The sequence below is a fragment of the Chaetodon auriga genome, chromosome 16 (assembly GCF_051107435.1).
Source record: "Chaetodon auriga isolate fChaAug3 chromosome 16, fChaAug3.hap1, whole genome shotgun sequence".
Lineage (NCBI taxonomy): Eukaryota > Metazoa > Chordata > Actinopteri > Chaetodontiformes > Chaetodontidae > Chaetodon > Chaetodon auriga.
The window spans coordinates 20,479,672-20,500,423 of NC_135089.1; the positions used below are offsets into that span (position 1 = coordinate 20,479,672).

Below are 20,752 nucleotides of genomic sequence, written 5' to 3' on the forward strand. Positions count from 1 at the left end.
TTACTTCCGGTGTGGGGAGCGCGCATTGCTCAGTCCAGCCGGCTCCCAGGCGACTGCGATCAATAGTATATTTTTCACAGTTGGAATAACCTATCCCGCAGAAAAATATGGCTTTACTGTCAGAATTATATAATTTAATCTGTTTACTGTGAGGAAAAGTAAGACGTAAGGTGTTACATTAATGTGAATAAAACGAAGAGACATCTGGTGTCCAGCAGTCAAACTCTGCATATTCTTAGGTATGAGATTTGTTGTGGGGGGATAAGAAAGTCAGTTAAAATTAAGATTAGTTGATTACTCAGTAAGTAGATTGACTGAAAACGATTCAGCAATATTGACAATAGATTAATTGTTGCAGTTATTTTTTAAGTCAAACTAAATAATGCCCTAGTTTCTGCCTGTTAATTGTGAAGATTTTTCGACTTATCTGTCTTATTTGATTGTAAACTTAATATTTTTGGGCTTTGAACTGTTGGTCGAACAAAACAAGCAATATGAAATCATCACCTTCAGCTTACAAAACTGTAATGGGCATGTTTCACTCATGTCTTACAATACAATTGAGAAAATAATCACAAGATAAGGCGTTAATGATAATAGTCATTAACTGCAGCTCGAATGAAAACAGAAATTATCAGTCATATTATAGAGCAAATTGGTTTGGAATAAAAGCTAAGATATACTAAGTGAAAGCTGGCATGCAGATATGTGGTGTTTGAGTGAGTCACCAACAGACTACATTATCAAGAATACTGTGACCTCATGGGCAAACGCCATACTATGTTCAAATGACCAGAAGCAATAATCACGGTACAATTACGGTATACTTTCAGCTAACTGTATAATAAAGACCACATTTTTGAAGTGTACTTCATAATTTATTTACATTTTTATTTTTCATGACAGTTATCCGTTTTAATGCGTTCTCTCCAAGTCTGAAGCATTTTGATCAAACAAGCACAAGCAACACAATCTGTAAATTGTAACAAAGTTATGACCGCATGTAGAAGCACAATATGAAATATATATAAAAAAAAAGATCTCAGTAGGAATGTGCACATCGGAATGTGTTTGAGATATGAAAACAGGGTGTGTATATGGACAAAGTGTATTCGGTCATTGTGGCTCTTATTTACTTTAAGTTTATAAGCAGGAAAACAGATTTTTGGAGGAAAAACGTACAACTCCAGCAAAACAAGCAGAAAAGTACACAACAAAGACAAAAGCCCTGGTAATGTTGGCAAAGACAACATGCAGACCCAAACATGTCCTGACTGTCCTTTGTTACCTTTTCACTGATTTCATATGAATTTAAAATGATTAACATTGTAAAGCTCTGGACATTGCCATGTTTTCTAGGTTGTTCCAGTATATAAAATCAAAAATTTTATTCCACATAAAAAAGAGCTTTATTATCTATAGTAGAAACTCACAGTAAAAGGCATCTTTGGTTACTTCAGTCATGACCTGTGTTACCAGCACCAGTGACTGAAAATCACAACAAATACATGTATGTATATACAATATATGTCAGTAAGGAATAACCAGATTCCACCAGGTTCTAAGAGAAGGAACCACAAAACAATTTAATCTACTGAGGCCCCTCTAATATCTGGATGTGATTTTTTTAATAACTCAGAGAAAAGAAGCAACTCTGTTTATTACTTTAACTGTGTTAAGCCAAAAATGATGTCATAATTGTGTTGCAACAGTCAGTACTCAATGGCTGGGCTCTTCAGTTGTGTGTATTGAGGAAACACCATCAAAATGTAATTATGAAACAATAAAAATCAAATATCTCACATCCTCATTGGCAAATAAATAAAGTCTAATTATCATCACATAAATTATGTTATGTTGTGCCAGCTCTAAGGCCTTTAGTACCGATGATTTTATTGTACCACTTTCAGTTTTAAAGTTGCACTCGGTACCTTTGTATAATGCCAGCTCTAAATGGCAGCGACTGATTTAGAAGATTATCCCCTCTCGAGGTACAAAGTAGTATTATGAGACAGGCCGGTGACAGCTGGTTAGCATGCTAGCTTCAGCAGATACATATTTCTGCCATACAATGCATAGAATGTTTTGGACATAACATCAAACCTGTTATTTCCCCACATTGTTAATAATATTATTTTTTGAAAGTTTCAAGGAAAAATTTGTACATTACATATTGCACCTTTAAGTGAAGTACACTATCATCATGCCTTCCTTTTGAAAACCACTTATGTTGTGGGATCACAGGCTCTGATCATGGTCGCTCACAGCACCCAGCGTGTGTGTCCCAAAGGGAAGGTGAACAGTGGAAGTTCATGACAGAGCTAAGTTAGTAAGAGACGCCACCGTGTCCTGGATGGCTCACTGGTGGTGAGTCCGTATTGAATACAGTATGTGGAATCAATATTTTTATGTAGGAGTAAAGTCTTCTTTTGTCAGACAGTCTCTAACTCATTCCTGATAAAAAAAAAATAAAATAAAATAAAAAAAACCTCAAATGGAACGCACCCACGCCTTGCTTATTCATCATTCTGGTCAGTGTGTGGGCTGGGTCATAGGGAACAAAAGTATCTGTGCACGGGGAAAGCAGCAAGTCCAGCCAGAGCTATGCCCAGACTGTCTCCTACACTGGCAGCAGCCATGGCAAACTCCCTCTGTCTGTGTTCAGTCTGCGGAGGAAAGACAGACGTCAGGATGAGCACACACCAGACATTTAGTGGAGAATGACAAACACAGCAAACCTCAGCTGCACAGGAAGCTGGGTGACATGGCAATGTACAACCATGTATTCTTATGCTTATACGTATGTGTGTGTGTGTGTGTGTGTGTGTGTGTGTGTGTGTACATACATACACATATATACATACACACATATATATACATACATACATATATATAGATAGATAGATAGATAGATAGATAGATAGATAGATAGGATTTCACTGATCCAACACTGGGGAAATTTAGTCATTACAGCAAGCAGGTTACAAAAAGCAGGCACAGTGGCGTAAGAGGTCAAAAAAATAAAAATATAAAAGTTCACAAGATACAGGATAGAAAAAACAACTATGTCTATATACAGTTGTATAGGTAGCTTGAAAAGAATCACGTAGAAACAGTTGGAAATAAACAGTGAATGAACAGTACTTCTGTTTGAGTGCCTGAGAGCAGCAGGATGGTTAAGTTTGATGTGACTCTGTTGTACTGATGCCATTAGTGCTGTAGAAATGGACTGTATTATACGGACTGTATCTTGGGAAGATGTTAACATTAAGGTAGTGCTGAGCTTTCATTAATAGCAAATAGCTGTTTTTAATGACATGCAGATACCCTGAATAACAAACCAACTGACAGAGAGTTGACCTGACCTCTTTGCTGATGAAGTAGAAGGTGTTGACATATGCAGCTCCACCCAGAAGACCCTCATAGAAGACAATAGTAAACACCAGCCAGGCACTGGGCATGAACAGGAAACGCACTGCAAACAGGAGCAGCACAGCATTCACCACCTGTGGAGGGCAGAGAGGAGGAGGGATAGAGACAGAGAGCATGCCAATCAGCACTTTAACACAAGACTCAAACCACTGAAAACCAGACACAAGACACAGTCACAAGTCACACTTGTAATAATTATAAATGCAAAACATAAAGCCACAGTAATGGTGATAACAATGATATAACCAGAGAGAAATCAATACTTTACAAATATTTAAATGTATATTTAAATGAATATTTATGAAACTGGCAGCAATTACACCAGCCTTCTTTTCTACTCAGACAAGTTACCACAAGAGCTGTTATGCTGGCTGAACCAACAGTGACATCTGGTGGCTTTTACCAGACATGACAGCTAATGATGCAGCACTGTGTTTGCAACAGTCAACTAAGTGCAAATATCAGCATGAATAAGAGCTGAAAGTAGTATATTAATACTGCCAGCTGTCCCAAAGCAGTGTAGTTAGTATCAAAATACACTCAATTTACTGTATCAATGAAATATAAAAATATGCCAGAAAAGGGGAGAAACTAACATCAGTCTTATGGCATCATAACTGAAATCTTGGACCAGCAGCAAATAAATAAGATTTTTATTTTTTTTTTTTAAATATATAACCTTAACCAGGGTGTTTCCCTGACCCTATTTAGTTGCCACATGTGGAAAATAAAGGAATATCCAACTGAACAAAGTTGCCAGTAAACACTGTGTAAACACGTTCAATATGAACTGTCAAGATTCATTGAAGGGAAACAGTCCAGGCAGCCTCAAGTTTGACCCAAATTTGTGCTTTATATTCATATTTCTGACCTGTAGCATAGAGAGAACCCACAGTTTCCTGATCTTCACACAGCACAGGGAGGATCGAGACACCAACACACCAACCTGGTACAGCGTCTGGTACCTGAGCACACACTCAAAATGAATAACCACCCTAAAGTCTGTGACCTTAAACAATTTAGATCATGTTTGACAACTCCTTCAGATAACACTGTAGTGAGGTTAACTGACCAGCGATACTGCTCTGCATGGGACAGGAAAAAGCCGGGGAAATACAGAAGCTCCATCTGGAAAAGGGAACATCTAAATTATTCTGGGCTCAGTATCAGTGCGGTCTTTTACATCTCATACCTCCATACAGCTTACACTGGAAGCAAGCTGCAGTCAGTTTAACAACATGCAGTGAGATGAATGTGATGCCAGAGGGCACCAAAGAACTTACTAAGCCCTGGTTGATGAAGTACTCAGCAAAGTAGACAAGTCCCAGGGGAAACACAAACCTCACGAGGCCCTGCTCACAGGAATCAAGAAGAACAACAGTGTGACCAGACAAATACTTCAACACTCAAGTCTGAAGTCAAGTGACGAGCACGCTTACTTTGATGATGTGTAGTTTCTCTGTGAAGGTCAGAGGTCCAGCGGTCCCACCCTCTGTTACATTCAGAGGGAAGAGAACATGGCCTGTGTAGTTATTCAATAACAAACATCACAACTTTAAAATGACACTTCATTCACATCAACAGTGCAGTGACAGAGGAGATCAATTATTGTGGAGAAGCAGCAGAGTCACAGTAACTCAGGCTCTCCACCATCCGCATACACTCAGCGGCCACTGTATCAGCTACAAATATACAATCTACTGCAGTTCAATACAACAGCTCTGATATAAATTCCACCTTTACAAAGTTCATAAGTTCATGTTCAGTTTTTGTTGACGCTGTCAGTAATGTGTGGAGTCAAATAAGTGTTTTACTACTGAGCTTGTAGTTTGCAGTGGTTTACATACATGGATTATGCTACACTATGCTAACCATGTCCAGACTCCATCTACGTATCTAACACATTAGGTCGATGTCAATCTTCTCAACTCATTCTTGGAAATGAAGCACATACGTGTATTTCAGAAATTGTTGAACTAATCATTGAAATGATGTGTACATGCCAAATACTGGAAAAATGGGTTCTTGCCAAGTATTGGCAGATCAGAGAGGAACATGGAGTACTGGCTGACTGGTGCTCAGGTGGTCTTGTAAGGAGGATTTGGAGAACTGCATTAGTGGTATTTAATGCAGCTGTACTCAATATTTTTATATCATCAATGGATCACATCATTGTACGCTAGAAGTGTCACTGATAGTAACAAACCCATAGAGAATTATCACCAACTCTGCAGCTTCTCTCAGCTCCACAGAGTATTTTAGCATATTTCAGTTTTGGCTTTCCTGCCCAGAACTTTACTGAGTCGTTTTTCGCCACACCAGGAAACTATTTTCATCAAAAAAATCAACAATAAACTCAGCATATACCTCAGCTGACAGACAAAGTTAGTACTTGGCTGTAGCTGGTGAAGATAGTGGAGCATTCAGCAGCTAGAGAGCCAGTGACATATAATGAACAATGTGATGTTATGTTGCTCTGTCACCGCTAGTCATTTGACTTAGCAGCCAAGCTAAGCACAAAGAATGAAAGCAGGGGAAACTGGAAACGAGCTGTATTTAAAAATGACAAGCTTTAAACAAAGCCATCCTGTTCACTCATGTACAAAGTGTAAATATCAAATACAAAGATATGAGCTAATGTAATGCTCTATTTCTAATCTGTATTGTGGTCCGTCATCTAAAACTTGGATATCCCTTTTCACTGCTACAAAGAGCAGATAACAGCCAGTTTGTCATATCTGTTTCCCCACATAAAATCCATGCATATTCATATCATATTCATATCATGCATATCTCTTCAAATGAAGACAGACATATCTGAGTGACACCTCTAACCAGACCAAGATACAATAACTGGTGTCACTGAGGTTTCCAAGAGGTCCTGGAGCCATGTTCATAAAGCTTTAGAGCAAAGAGTTGCTCTATGTGATCAAATTCTAAGTCTTTGAATTATGACATTTTCTCTTTTGCTTATAGCAAAGACAAGAGCCTCTTAAAAGGTAAAAGCTATTCACAAAGCACCTCAGTCCTTAGGAGAGTTTAAGATGAAAAACTGAGGTTTGAGAGACTGAAGAGTTTCTTAATAGAGACTCAAAGCTATGATTAGGGCTTTCCATTCCACTGTGGATTATCACTAAGCACTCACTAAGTGCCTTTTTATCAACCAATCAAATCTTGTATGCAAGAGGGTCAACTTTGCCTCCTCACGAAGATAAAAGTTTCTGTTACTTATTTGCTCAGAGCTGCTAATTCTTCTAAGCCGCTCTTGAACTAGGACTCATTGCTGGAAAATGTTGGGCTGCGTGATGAGCTCTCTGAAAGGACTCTCAGACTGTTTGTGAGTTTGACCCCTGGTGTGCCACGTAAGTGCTCATATTCAGAATTAAAAAAAAAAAACACCTCACAAGCAAAATTAAGTTCAAACTTTTTCCACTCATTACTATCTGATTAGATGAAGGCGATGCACTGCTCTGAGGGCTTCCTAATGATTGTATTGCACAACGGCAGCAGATGCTAAACTCTGCTATTACACTAACCCGCTCAAGCAACATCTTTTATCTTTAATCTGCTCAACAAGCAACATCTTTCTCATCTTTTTATGATTTATAGTGTTGGTTACATTCAGTGTGTGACATGTACCCGGGGTTGATTTCTCCTGCTCTCCTTCTTCTGATCCGTCCATCAGCCGTCGTCTCTCCTCAGAGCCCACAGCTGCATATTCTGCCTCCCTGTTTTTCCACTGAGGTAATGAAGGTGGAGGAACCAGCAGCAGGAAATAGCTGACAGCGGTGTCGGGATAAGCAAAAAATAAGAAGAGGCAAATATAAGGACTGAAAGATAATCAGCTTTGATTGAATGAGGAATCCAAAATGCTGCTCTCTTTGGATGTAATCATGCCATGGATGGTAGACTTTGGCAGGTTTGTGATCAAAGTCTTTAGAAGGTGAGACTGAAGGGACATTTTGGACAGCGCTTACCTAATCAACATAGCAAACGGGACCACCAGCATGATGAGAAGCGTAATCTGGGGCGACAGGCCAATTTGGGTGAGGCCTGAGTAGAGGAAGGCTCCAGCAACACCAGCACCACCAGTACCTGAGCCCCAACCTCCGAGTACATCCCTGAGGCAGGTGGGAAAACAGTGTTCACAAGCCAAAGTACTGCAGTGCACTTAATGACAGACACATTACACGAACACAAGAACATGAGAGATACACACATACAACACATGCACAGACATGGTTTGTTAGACCATCAGCAGCTACTTTACATTATTGCTGACAGTCCTCTGACAGAGGGCATTACATGATGTTTCAGGAACTTGAAGCTCACTTGAGACAGGTTCAATTGTCGTCCCATTACTGTCACATGGCGCTGTGGTTGCAATTTTTGTTGAAAATGCTTACTCAGTTCAGCTTACTATGTGCAGTGTTGTATAATGTCCTACTGTTCAAGCCCTCTTCGAAAAAAAGGCATAATGGAAAGAATAAGTGCTTACATGCTGAAGAAGACAGTCAGAGAGAGGAAGGACAGTTCTCCCAGTCCAGAGCTGATACTGGCAAAGATCACTCCTGCAAACACAGTGACAGCAAGGTTCATCAGTGAGTGAGTGAGTCAGCTGGGGAAGAACACAGGTGACTTTAAAATGCTCATGAATCACAGAGAGGTAATAATCACCGGGGGCTTATTCCTTTGTTTCCATATAAATTTCAGCAGCACATTTAAATAAGATAATCCTTTATTGATTCCACAGAAAAAAGCAGCACCAGAAATGAGCACTGATAAAAAAGAAAGTTAAAAAATAAATAATTACAAGTATATAAAATAAGAACTGATTAAACAGAAACTAAACAAGAGCAATCAAACTCACCCCTGTCAGTGACTAAGAACTTTAATAATGGCTGTATTACTTCTAGTGTGCCCAATCCAGGGCTCTAGTGCTGTCAGTGCTGGCTCGCTTTCATGGCTGACAGGAACTTTAATGTTACCAGTTACACCTGTGCTTTTTCTGCAACTCATATCATCCGAAATGAGTTTGCTGTAGGTGGTGAAGTCCGTTTCCACAGCAATAGCTCTCAGTAAATTTACAGTAAATTTGTGTTCTACCTCTATCACATTACTATAACAGAGAGTAATAGTTTACTCAATGGTGAGCAGTTAATTAAGATTTCACGTGTCATCTTGAGTTATCACTGACGGGTGAAATGTTGCGCGCCTTGAATTTTTGCATATACAGTGAACAGAGAGTGGGAGCAACAGACTTGTAAATAGGGGCCCATAGCTCATTTTTGGCCAAGGGACTCCTAGAAGGTTAATGTGGCCCTGTTGGACCAGGTGCAGTGGGACCCTTGCAGGGTCTGTGTCCTTAAATCTTTGGAGTAATGTGATTTCTGCTGACTACAGACTCTCTTAAAGTCCTTTGATACAATCTTTTTAAAGAAGTCTATATCACACAAAAGTGTACGCTAACACACAAACTTGAACTTCAGGTCACTGATCAGTCTTAGCATGGCGATAAATAATTCTAGCGGCAAGTCATGATAAGACTTAAACGATATCATATTTCTGTGAAATAACCGCACTGAGATAAGCTGACAGGAAAGCTAAGCTAAGCTGTATCTAACCCATCATCAGATCCACCACCAATAATGATAAATGCCCGAATAAAATGAATAATACCTCTGTAAAAAAAAAAACAAAAAACAAAAACATCTTTACCAAGAATGCTCATCCACACAGCTGAGGAGAAGGACACAAGCAGGAAACTTGCTGCTGCCATGATGACACAGAACAACACTCGGATACTGAAAAAAAGGATGAAATTTACAATATTAATGCAGCACAAAAACGTTAAAGGACCACGTTTTTCAATCGTATTCTTTCTGCTTTGTTACAGAGTCACTGTCCAGTTACTCACAAACTGCACATTTTTTGACTCAGTCAGTCTGTCTGTGTGTACTATTGATAAAAATAAAATGAAAGCTGGTATTCATAAACACATCCAATTTAAATAACAGCCAAAAACAGTTTTTTGTTATTTTGGTGAACCAACATTGTGAATATTGGCTGTACATTGAATGCTTTTGAGAAAAACTGAGAAACTGATTTACCAGCTAACCAATATCCTGAAAAAGTTTACACATGATAACCGCTGTCTTACCCATAAGGCACTTTGTGGATCAAAAAGGGAGCAAACAGCTTGATTACGAGCGTTGGGAGGATGTCAGCTAACAGCACAGCCTGAGGAGAAAAGCATCGCATCTGTCACTCATAAGTATCAGAGCATGTTTGTCGGTGAAGAGAGTGGTGTCCTCTTTCAAATCATTCATTTAGATTTCAGGTAGGTATTATAGTGTCTTATTTTTGTGTTGTGTAGTGACTGACTGTCCATTTACCGCAGTAGAGACAGGATTGCAGTCATAGCGGCTACTGTTGCTACTGTTCCCACCTTGGACATCCACGGCCAATGTGACTGAAGCCTAGACAGAAAAAATGTGCTTCACAGTTTTATGTCTGCAGAATTCATGCTTACAAGCCTTTAACAATAACACGGCTCACTGCAAATACAAAATATTTCAATATACATTTGCCTTCTTACAGATGCTGTGGTGTTTCCTGACTCTTGCTTTTTGAGGATGTCATGGGCTGCGCTCAGCATTACCACATAAGCAAAGTTGTTGCACAATCCGAGGAGCCTGAGGTGGTAATCAGAAGAAGGGATAGATAACACAGGGTCAGAAGATTCTGGTGCATCAATAACACACAACTGAGCCACTGACTGAGGGGCTTCTCTTTGAGAAAACACCACAAGAGCTGTAGATCTAAATCGCACATGTCAAATGTCTTGAGGTTGTCTTTATAAGAACCTTTCCTAAATACAAAAGCAACTTAAAAAATGTATTGACAAAAATATAGGTGAAGAACATTTAGAATTTTTGTTTTTTGACGCCTGATTCCACCGACTTATTTCAGGTGGTATTCAACAAGTATTGAAATACGATACGCTGCTCTGATATTAATCTTAATAAGGACTCGAATAACCATTCCAATCCTGTTATTACCTTTCCTACACATAGCACTACTTAGCACTTTGACCAGATTGCACCAACTGGCTGTGACTAATAGAGGTCGACTGACAGTGGATTTTTAAAAGCCGATATAATGACACATATGGAGCACAAGAAAAAAAAAAATCTTTGATTTTATTAAAAACGGGATAACTGCTGAACTGAACATGTAAGTCAAAGTAACTAATAACCCAAATAAATAATTGTGGCTTACTAAACATCAAAGTGTGTATGAGGCCTCCATGTCTCTTCCTTTACTTTTTCCTCCTTACCTTACATTTCTTCACCATGACATTTACGCTGAAAATCTTTTGAAAGTGTTTTGGGAACAACAATTCTTTAATCATGAAAGATGTCAGGAGTTTCACTTCTTCAACAGAAATAACATCACGCGCAAGGTGTCTGCTGCTTCCATTTGTGTGACGTCACTGACATCTGTCACTCAACACTAACAGGAAGCTTCAGTTAGCTCAACACTTGTTGGACACTCACCAAAATGCACCCCAGTTGCGCCATTGCGTGTAACAACCTGTAAATAATAGATAAATAAGATCTTCAGCGACTCACATAACAATAAAGTGGGTAATTTGACACCTATGAGTGAAGTCAAACACAGTCCTGACAGATGACAAACCCACCATTACTGTCGGAGCGTTGAACAGGATCCGCGTTGACGCTGGCTGCCTGCTCCATGTTTACGGATGAGCACAGGATGAAATAAATAAAACTGAGCTAACCAGGCTAAAACCAACAGTTAAAACCATTAAAATGCTCGGGAGACATCGTAGACTGGATGCTAAGTAGCTAACTAAGCTTATACCATGACAGACGGCAAATTCACTACCAAAAACGAGCTGTACGTCCAGCCGCGTCAACCTGCATTTCTGCTTAATTTTGTAAACTTTGAACGTCACATGAAAGGTGGTGTTTCATACAAATAATTCCCGCGGAAACAAAACCAACCCTAACCGTTCCAGTGCGGTGTTGCTTTTCGGGGAACTTCCACGATTATTATTCTGATGTAAATTACAGTAATATAATAATAACACAGTAATATCAGAGAGACAACACGATTCAGTTTTTTTAGTGATTAATTATTGGTAATTTTGCGGTAGCTGGCTTTAAAGACACTGATCCAATTCACTGTCTTTAAAAGTACCTTCACTGTCTCTGCCTGCAGCATCACAAGCTGTTTGTCATGGGTGAATTTGTGCCTTTATTTTAACCCACCTATTTCTAAGCAGTGTATACACACTTAATATATGGTTTAGAACAAAAATAACATACCATAAATAACAAGCTATGAAATAGTTGTAAGCAAACATAAAAGCATTTTAAAGTGTTTGTTTATTTGCTGACAATTATAACTTCTGTTATAAGGCGTCCATAAATGGCATGTGGACTGTTAATAAATACTTGATAATATAATATCACATAGTTGTTATGGTATATAATGATATGTCTTTATGAGCTTATAAACATGCTGCTCTCTTTGGATGTAAACATTTAAGCCAACACGTTGTATATCTAATAAAAGTCGATAAATACTTAACTTACTTAATAACAGCATCATTAATGTTGTAAAAAGATATTTCTGCCATTACTTTGGACCAAGATATTCAGTCTGTGCTTGTTTAAACTTTGATGGCAGATCATATTTTAAGAGCTAATACAATGTTACATACAATGGACTCAACCTTACTAACTCATGAAAGTAGTACAACTCTGAGATGCCTTTTAAGTTAAAAATGTACTATGTTCCTCTGAAATGTGAAGCAAAAATAGAAAGCCTTACAAAGGAGAAATTCTCAAGCAAAGTATCTTCAAAGTCTACTTCACAGTATTTGAGTAAATGTACTTCTCCACCTGTGGTTTGTAAGGAAAAGGAGGGCTGATAGTGCTGATAAGACTTTCACGTCTCCAGCTGGGTATAAACCTGCAGCTGCTCCCTCACAGCCGACAGAGCCACTGCTCTACTCCGTCACAGCCATGGCCTTCTGCAAACTTCTCACTGTGCTGGTCCTGATCCACAACACTGGAGGTGAGAAAGACAGCTGGTTATTTATGGAAAACGGTTTGGGAAATACACTTATTTGCTTTCTTGCCAGGAGTTAAATTGATGATTGATATTACTCTCATGTCTGTCTGTTGAACATGAATTGTGCATGAGACAAACAAAACAGAGACTTACCCACAAAAGCTTGTCCAGAAACTCCACAGGATGCCTTTAACATAGCTTTGATAACATTACACCGTTGCTTTTATAGGTTTACTTGGTGCTGAGGTGAGGAGCTCCATCGTCGGGGGCCAGGATGCTCCAGTGGGCAAGTGGAAGTGGATGGTCCACCTTAACATCACATCCAATGGTATCAACAAGTGGCGTTGCGGTGGTACCATCCTCAACAGTGAATGGGTGCTTACTGCTGCAAACTGCTGGGATAAGTAAGTGGCAGTGAGATCTTTGATTAGTATGGCCATCTAAGTGTGTCAAGACCATTATACTGCCTCCCCCATGAATCATATGGTTAAAAAAATGTAAAAAAAATGTAAAAAAAAAAAAAAAAAAAAAAAAATAGTGGTAAACCATGAATTAATGTGGAGTTCAGCAAAAGTGTGTGTGCATGTGTGTGTGTGCAATACTTCACTCTCACTAATCAAACCCAACAAGACCTCCTGTTCCTCATTCATGTTTTCAACAGCTGAACAGTGATCTGCAATATCTTTTATACATCATATGCTGTTTATTATATACTGTGTATATATATCAACTATTTTGGGCAATTCAGTGTGTTTGCTGTTACTATTATTCATTTCAAAGCATTGCATAGTTTCAAAAATGTTAATCAGTTATACTTAAATCAACTAATTGTCAATATACAGAACCTGTGCTGAAAATTTCTCAAAACTTATTTAACTACAAATGTGCTGTTGGCTAAAGAAATCTGTGATCGCTCAAATATGATGTATTTTATAGAATACAATGGCTAATGGCCTAACATGCACGTAGAGCTCAGATATCTTGTGATATGTTGGAGTCCATACAGTTTGTAGATAATTTATTTAAAGGCATAGATACTGAATATAAACAATGATTTAAACATGTGACATCCCTTACATTACATAAACCAGCAACCTCCATGTTACAGTACAATCACCCTGCAATAACATACTTTCAGCCACTTGAGGGCAGCAGAAACAAGCTGTGAATACGTCACTGACATATCATCACCAAGCTGATTGGGTGAACTTGCTTATTTACACATCAAGCAGTTGCAGATTAACACTCTCATTCATTTGGAGTCATGTTTCTGGCCATCGGATGAATCCAATATTCACAGTCACTCTTAATTCTGGTTTTACCAACTCCTGACAAGATATCCGTCTCCTTAGCTGCTAAATGTTCCTCTGTGTTCAAGGGGTTGTCTCTATGTCTGTGTGCTGTTTGAGTGTGCAATTGTTTTTTTCACTGAAAATAGCTGCTGCTTGAAAATACTCAATGAAAGCTGTGACAGTGAACAAAACAGTTAAGTTGCATGCTGGAAAATCACACCAATCGGCTAAAAGATGCTAAAAGTCTCAAGCAGAAGTGAGTGTTCAATGAGATAGTGTAGTGACCAGATTTAAAGATGAAAAATCTGCGCTGGTTCTGTCAAATGGATAAACAAGGCAATGCTTATGTACCCCAGTCTAAATGACGTCCAACTTCCTCTGAACCGACCTCCATGTTAGAATACTAACATCTGGTCACGTGCCATCCCTAAACACAGCGAAACTAATCTGTGTGTGTTTGTGTTGTCAGACAGCCTGCGCCTAATCTGGCTCGTTCGATGGTTTGGGTCGGCTCACACAGCCTGCAGAAGGCGTCTGCCCGTTACATAGGCATAGAGTTTGTCATCTCTCACCCTAACTACCGAGCACTGAGCAGTGGCTATGTGAACGACATCGCCCTGGTGAAGCTGAAGAAAAAGATCAAATTCTCAGAGCGTGTTTCCTCGGTGAGTCTGGCCAGCCTGGACGACACCTTCAGTTCATCATCTGAGTGTTGGATCACTGGCTGGGGGAACATTGCGACTGGTGGTAAGTCCTGTGGATAAAGTAGCCCATCATCTGCACACACTGTATGAGGACAAATGAACACACACACGCATGGATTATAATTCTCATAAACAAAATGGCTTTGGCTAACCCAGTTACAGGAGGTTGGAGTTTGCATTAACTGGGAAGCAGGGAAAATGGAAATGAAGGCCTGTCTGTAATCCAAGCCCAAATAAAGGCCATCTGCCCGTCAACTAAAAAGATTTCATGATTTGAGAAATTACAATACCTCACTAAAAATTCTTTAAATGATGTCTTCTCCCTCATTGAAAGATCCAGTATCTCAAGGTTAGTTAACCAACGGGATTACCTTGGAGCCTTCCATTCGACACAAAAACCTCCAGCTTGCAGGCTGAACCTCAGTCACTAAACTACATCCCAGAAAAATACCACCTCCTCCTCTGCACTCATTCTGTGTGTGTGTGTGTGTGTGTGCGTGTGTGTCTATGCAGTTCCCCTGCCGGATCCAGAAACCCTTCAGCAGCTGAAGATTTCCATCGTCCCTCAGAGTGTGTGTAAGGCAAAGTATCCTGAGCTGACTGCTGACATGCTGTGTGCAGGAGACATGGCTGGAGGGAAGGATGCCTGCTCAGTGAGTCTTTACTATTGAAGCCGGTTGAGATAGACTTTCCTGTTCTGTTTAAAGGAGGATGAACTTTGGTTGGGAAGCACTGACCAACACTATTCAAATCTATATGGAGTAGCTACAACTAGCTCCAAGCTACAATAAAATGCTGCGTACACATCGATGCATCAGTATCTAATAATCATATGCATAATGCATCATAATCTAATAATGACAAATATAATAATATTAGCTACAAAAAGTGTTCTTACTTTTGATACTTTTGCTGTACATTTTGCTGATAACACTTTTGTACTTTAACTACAGGAAGATTTTGAATGCACAACTTTTACTTAAGGATCTGTTTCCATGACTGAAAATGACTTAGCTATCGTCTGTGTCAAATCAACAAGTTAAGATATGAAAGGAAAAATACAAAGTGGAATGACTCATTGAGTCACACCCATTGACACACCCATTGAGTGTGTGTGTGTGTGTGTGTGTGTGTGTGTGTGTGTGTGTGTGTGTGTGTGTTTTGTGCTTCCAAAGGGGGACTATGGTGGCCCCCTGGTGTGTCGTGCAGCCAGAGGCTTCGTGCAGGTGGGCGTCATGAGCTATGGCAGTCAGGACGGCTGTGCTCTTGCAGGCCACCCTGGTGTCTACACCCAGGTGTCCAGATATCTGCGCTTCATCAATGACTACATCCACCGCGGCGAGGAAGCCTCTGCTGAGGTTTGAACTTCCAAGAAGCTGAGGCTGTCCAGTCTACTCACCTAACAACCCGCCTGCTCTTCTCTCCTGTGTTGAACTGTCACTCTGTTTCTTTTAGGCTGGTTCGACATGTACTCTGCTTTGTTCAACCAAATTCTTTGCATTAAAGCTTCAAAGCATCAATTTTAGTGTCGCTGTGTGTTCTCTTCATTGTGCCCCTCCAGGTAGTCAGAAGAGCAGTCTGATACTGCTGAACTCCAGAGACAACACTGTTAACACTCCTCTGAAACACAAACAAGAAAGAAGCATAAGATGCAAAGCCAGCATGACCCTTCTTAAGAAGCCTTTGAACAAGAAGGAAATGAAATAGTCACAGTCCCAGAACCGTAGGAACTTGTTGGCCCAAATTCAGGAAGTCAGAATTACATCAAGCAATGTAAATTGATTTGATTCTTTTTTTTCCCCTTTAGCGTATTTATGAAAAGATGCTAACCACTAATAATAAGTTCTTGAGTAGCCAAAATAGCGCCAGAATGACACCAACAAAAAAGAGCATTAAGTTCTGAGAAAAGTTGAAATAGAAGTTAATGAGTCTTCATTTAAAGTGCTTTTTGTGTGAATTCCTGTCACAAATGTGAGACAGCTGCTCTGACGATGGAATTATAAAATGATCCATAGATGTATAGAATTGTCAATTTTCATAGAAAAGGCATATTTCGTGAGTGGATTTACAACTTTCTTCTTACTTTAAATTTAAAATTAATATCACTGTTTTGGCTGGCTCCCTATCCATTTTGAAGTTGGCTAAGAGACTATTTGAATATTATCCCATGCTACAGGATAAAGACACACCAACCAAACACGGAAGTGATGACATTTTTTTGCCATATTGTTTTCTTGCACACTCGTGTTTTCCGTAAATTATTTATCCGTGACATTAAAAATTGTTTAAGTTTTCATTTTTATTCTTTCACTCAATGACATTTTATTCATCACAGATCAGCATGTATAATTATGTCAAGACCAAGGCCAAGATTATGATGCTGACTCATGTGGTGGATCAACGATTCTTTTGCCACCTGAGCACAGTTCTGATGGTGACACCCCATGTGAGTGAAAATTTGTAATTCTGCCAATAATGATGAGGTTAGCTGGGTATTTTACGGCCCGCGGGTGACATCCAGTTCTTAGTGCATCTCTGTCTGGCCCGCAGTTAAAAAGTGGACAGCTGTAAGTGATGCTGGCCAGCTAGCCCTCAAAATGTAAGCTCACGCCAAAAAAGAAAAGTTGATACCAAATGCTGCGTTTTCAATGCTAAATATTTTTTTTTTACAGAAGTCAAAGGTAAAGCTGTGTGCTTAGTATGTGGTACAAAGGTCGCTGTGTTCAAGGATTACAATTTGAATCGCCACTACGTAACCAAACACGAGGAGGCAAGGGAGCCGGAGCTAAGCTGTAGAATCAACAAGGACTTTTATCTAAACTTTGCACATCCAGAGATGCAGCAGTCAAGAAGAATTATGTCATATCCCACAAAATCGCTAGAAAAAGTAAACTGTTTTCTGACGGAGAGTTTATTAAGGAGTGTTTGTTGGACTCTTGAGAACTTGAGAACGAGCCCCTCCCCCAATGTCCTGTAATGAGGAGGGTTGAGGACATAGAGGGAAGTCTGGAGCTTCAGCTGAAGAACAGAGGGGTCAACTTTGACTATTTTTCCTTGGCTTTGGATGAGAGCTGTGATGTACGTGACACTGCCCAGCTACTCCTCTTCTTACGTGGGATAACTACAGACCTTAAAATGACGGAGGAGCTGGCAGCCATGCAGTCAATGAAAGGGACAACAAGTGGGAGTGATTTGTTGACGGAGGCAGAGCCGGCCCAAGCCTCCATGGGGCCCTAAGCAAAATTTGATTTTGGGGCCCTCTATTTCTGCCAATGATATTGATTGTTGATCATTCACACACCTACTTTAAACTCACTGCAGCTCTGGCAGTGTTCTTTACACTATCCTATTGTCAGTGTAGCGGTTGTGTACTCTTTCTCTCGGTTGCGTTGTGTTGTTTAAAAAGAACAGCAGCACAACTGTCGCTTTCGGCATTAACCTGACATTTATTTTTCCCTGGTGGTAAACGGAGAAACCTCTCACAGTCAGTCTCGCACATGGACTTTTCAAAATTGCTAAAATAAAATAACATAATAAGAAAAATAAATAATGTGTGATTCGGTGCAAATCAACCACAGGTGCTGCACCAATAACTTAACTTAAAGAATTAAAACCACAGCCGAAATTAACATACTGTATTGTCTGTAGTGATAGAGACCTTGAGCCATTCTATAGCTTGACGTGAGACGTGACAGGAAATGGGGCAGAGAGAGAGGAAAGGCACGCAGTTGAACCAGCGTCCACTGCAGAGGACCGACAGCCTCAATGCATGGGACGCACACCCTCCCAGCTGAGCTACAGGGGCGCCCCAAAGTTAATATTTATATATTTTCACGTAGCTGATAAAATGCACATTTACCACAGATACAGGATTCACAGACTGTTAACTACGTGGGCGCACAGCCCCAAGTCTGCAGGGCCGCAGCAGAGGGCGCTGCACTCATTTCACCCCCAACCTCTGTGATAATAGCATTACTATCAGCAGAGCAAATTAATAATGAAATAAGAAATTAAAATCACTGTCACTTGGCAAGTGGAATTATTAATGCGTCAGTGTTAAAAATGAACCATGTTGGTGTTGTAACTAAAATAATTAACTTCATCAGGGCAAGAGCATTGAATCACACATAATACATTTACATTTATAATGCAAACATATTTCATATATTTCTATAAATATTTACAGAATATCCTCATTCTTCTGATTACCAGTAGCAGCTAATCGAAATATATAATTTAGTGCTTTTTACAATGAGAGACAATTAATATTGAGCAGAATTCAGTTATCATTGGTTTGGCCTTCCAACGCAGCTCAAGTTTCTCATGTGGCCCCTTGTAAAAATTAATTGCCCACCCCTGCCCTATAACATAATGAGTAATGCGGTGATGCTGGTTTGTGTACTATTACGTGTTGCTGACACAAACCAGTCTGTTTAACTTGCTCCTCGTCTTTCTCCAGCTTATCTCACCTTTCAAAACTTGTGCCAGCTGCTATTTGAGGGAGGACTTCACATCTACTAATGGCTAAGTTGAAAATGAAATTCAGGTGAAAACCTTAAATTTTGACCTGAATACCTGTCAAGACATTTCATTCGCAATAGTGATGGGAATTCCGGCTCTTTTATGACAGGAAATAGCCTTTGATGTCATCACGTGACTTAATGTCTATGAAGACAGAACTTTCAAAAGGTTTTGTGGAGTTTTCCAAAATACAACACTAAATTATTTGTAATCATATGACAATACACACAACTTAGTTCTACATTTCAATTAAATACAATTTTCTAGTCAAATTTAGAAGGGGCTGCTTTGAGGCATGGCAGCAGATATTGTGCAATATTAAACATAAACATATTTCATACATCACGTATTTTCTGACTGCTTTTTATTTGATATGTATGTCTTATTTATTTGTTACTTTTATTGTCCTTTTGCCAATTTTATTGTTTGTTGTATTTTATTGTTGTGTGTTTTATTGTTTATTTAATTCAATTAATTTTTAAAAAAAATTTTTTTTTTACATTTACATTAACATTAACATTTACATTTACATTTACATTTTGGGACTGTGGAAGGAAACTGGAGCACCCTGGAGTAAACCCACACACCCCACACCAGATTTCCCTTGCCTGCCTTCCTGTCCTGAGGCTCTGTGTTGGTTGCATCTCCTGAAAAGCAGGTTTGTGGGACAGGAAGCACTTGGTTTTGTCTTAAGTTGTGCACATGTCTCCTTTGGTAGAGTTTGGAGGATGTTTGGTAACTGTTGATTGTCCGTTGGCACCTTCAATTGTGGTTTTGTGGTACACGTGCATAGGTTGGCACGTGCCTCCTTTAGGTGAGATTTCAAGGTGAGTCACTTCCCTTCTTAAGGGAGGTGCATCTGTGTATTTCTGACCTTTGTGCATACACTCATACCCTACAACGTAATCGACCTGCTCTTGGAAAAGTCTACCATCCATCTCACCCCACCTACATTGTTTCATGCGCAAGACCCTGCCATGCTGCAGGACGTCTGAGGTGACTGTGACACTCCTGCCACAGATTCGTGAATTGACCTGGTTACTGCAATCTGTCAGCTTGGAGGTAGGATTGTGCAGGATTTCCGGCCGTTTGCTGATCAGGTTTACGTTGGGGGCATTGTGTGCTTCGACCCATTCAACGCGTTGCGGCGGAACAGGACAGCCATTTATCGTCTTAGTAGAAATGGGTTTGGTGTACATGTGCATAGGTTGGCACGTACCTCCTTCGGTTGAGATTTCAAAGCGTGGAACCGCTACATTTTTTATGGAAGGTGCATTTGTGTAATTGCGACCTTTGTACATGCACCCATCCACTCCGACGACAACAACCTGCTCTGAATAAATTGTACCATCCATCTCATCCCACCTACATTGTCTCATGCGCATGAGGCTGTCATAATCCTGGGTGTCTAAGATGATTGTGTGACCCCTGCCACAGCTTCGCGACCTGACCTGGACAGGCCAATCTGTCAGCTTGGCGGCAGGTTTGTGCAGGATTTCCGGGCGTTTGCTGATCGGCTTTACGCCGGTGGCATTTTTCGCGCCGGCGCTGTCACAGTCTTGCTGTGGAACCGGATCGCCATTTGTCTTCCGAGTTTTACTGGGTTTGGGGTACAGGTGCATAGATGTGCACATGAGATCTTCAGGTGAGATTTCGAAGCGTTGATTCACTTCATTTCTTATGGCAGGTGCTTTTTTG

At 39.9% G+C, this 20,752-nt stretch overlaps 2 protein-coding genes across 2 annotated transcripts; one reads left to right on the forward strand and one right to left on the reverse strand.

Moving 5' to 3' along the window:
* Positions 1-860: 860 nt before the first annotated feature.
* cln3 (CLN3 lysosomal/endosomal transmembrane protein, battenin) lies at positions 861-11,430 on the reverse strand. Its single transcript, XM_076753350.1, has 15 exons — positions 11,138-11,430; positions 10,992-11,028; positions 10,031-10,127; positions 9,828-9,911; positions 9,593-9,672; positions 9,151-9,236; positions 7,931-8,003; positions 7,410-7,553; positions 7,072-7,211; positions 4,872-4,924; positions 4,716-4,784; positions 4,505-4,560; positions 4,304-4,397; positions 3,366-3,506; positions 861-2,666 (listed from the first exon to the last, which is right to left on the reverse strand). Exons 1-15 carry the CDS (start codon positions 11,190-11,192, stop codon positions 2,550-2,552), a joined length of 1,326 nt encoding a protein of 441 aa, XP_076609465.1. The 5' UTR covers positions 11,193-11,430; the 3' UTR covers positions 861-2,549.
* Positions 11,431-12,463: 1,033 nt separating this feature from the next.
* On the forward strand, positions 12,464-16,051 carry LOC143334583 (tryptase-2-like). Its single transcript, XM_076753436.1, has 5 exons — positions 12,464-12,540; positions 12,767-12,941; positions 14,299-14,576; positions 15,047-15,186; positions 15,709-16,051. Exons 1-5 carry the CDS (start codon positions 12,489-12,491, stop codon positions 15,895-15,897), a joined length of 834 nt encoding a protein of 277 aa, XP_076609551.1. The 5' UTR covers positions 12,464-12,488; the 3' UTR covers positions 15,898-16,051.
* The last annotated feature ends 4,701 nt before the right edge of the window (positions 16,052-20,752 follow it).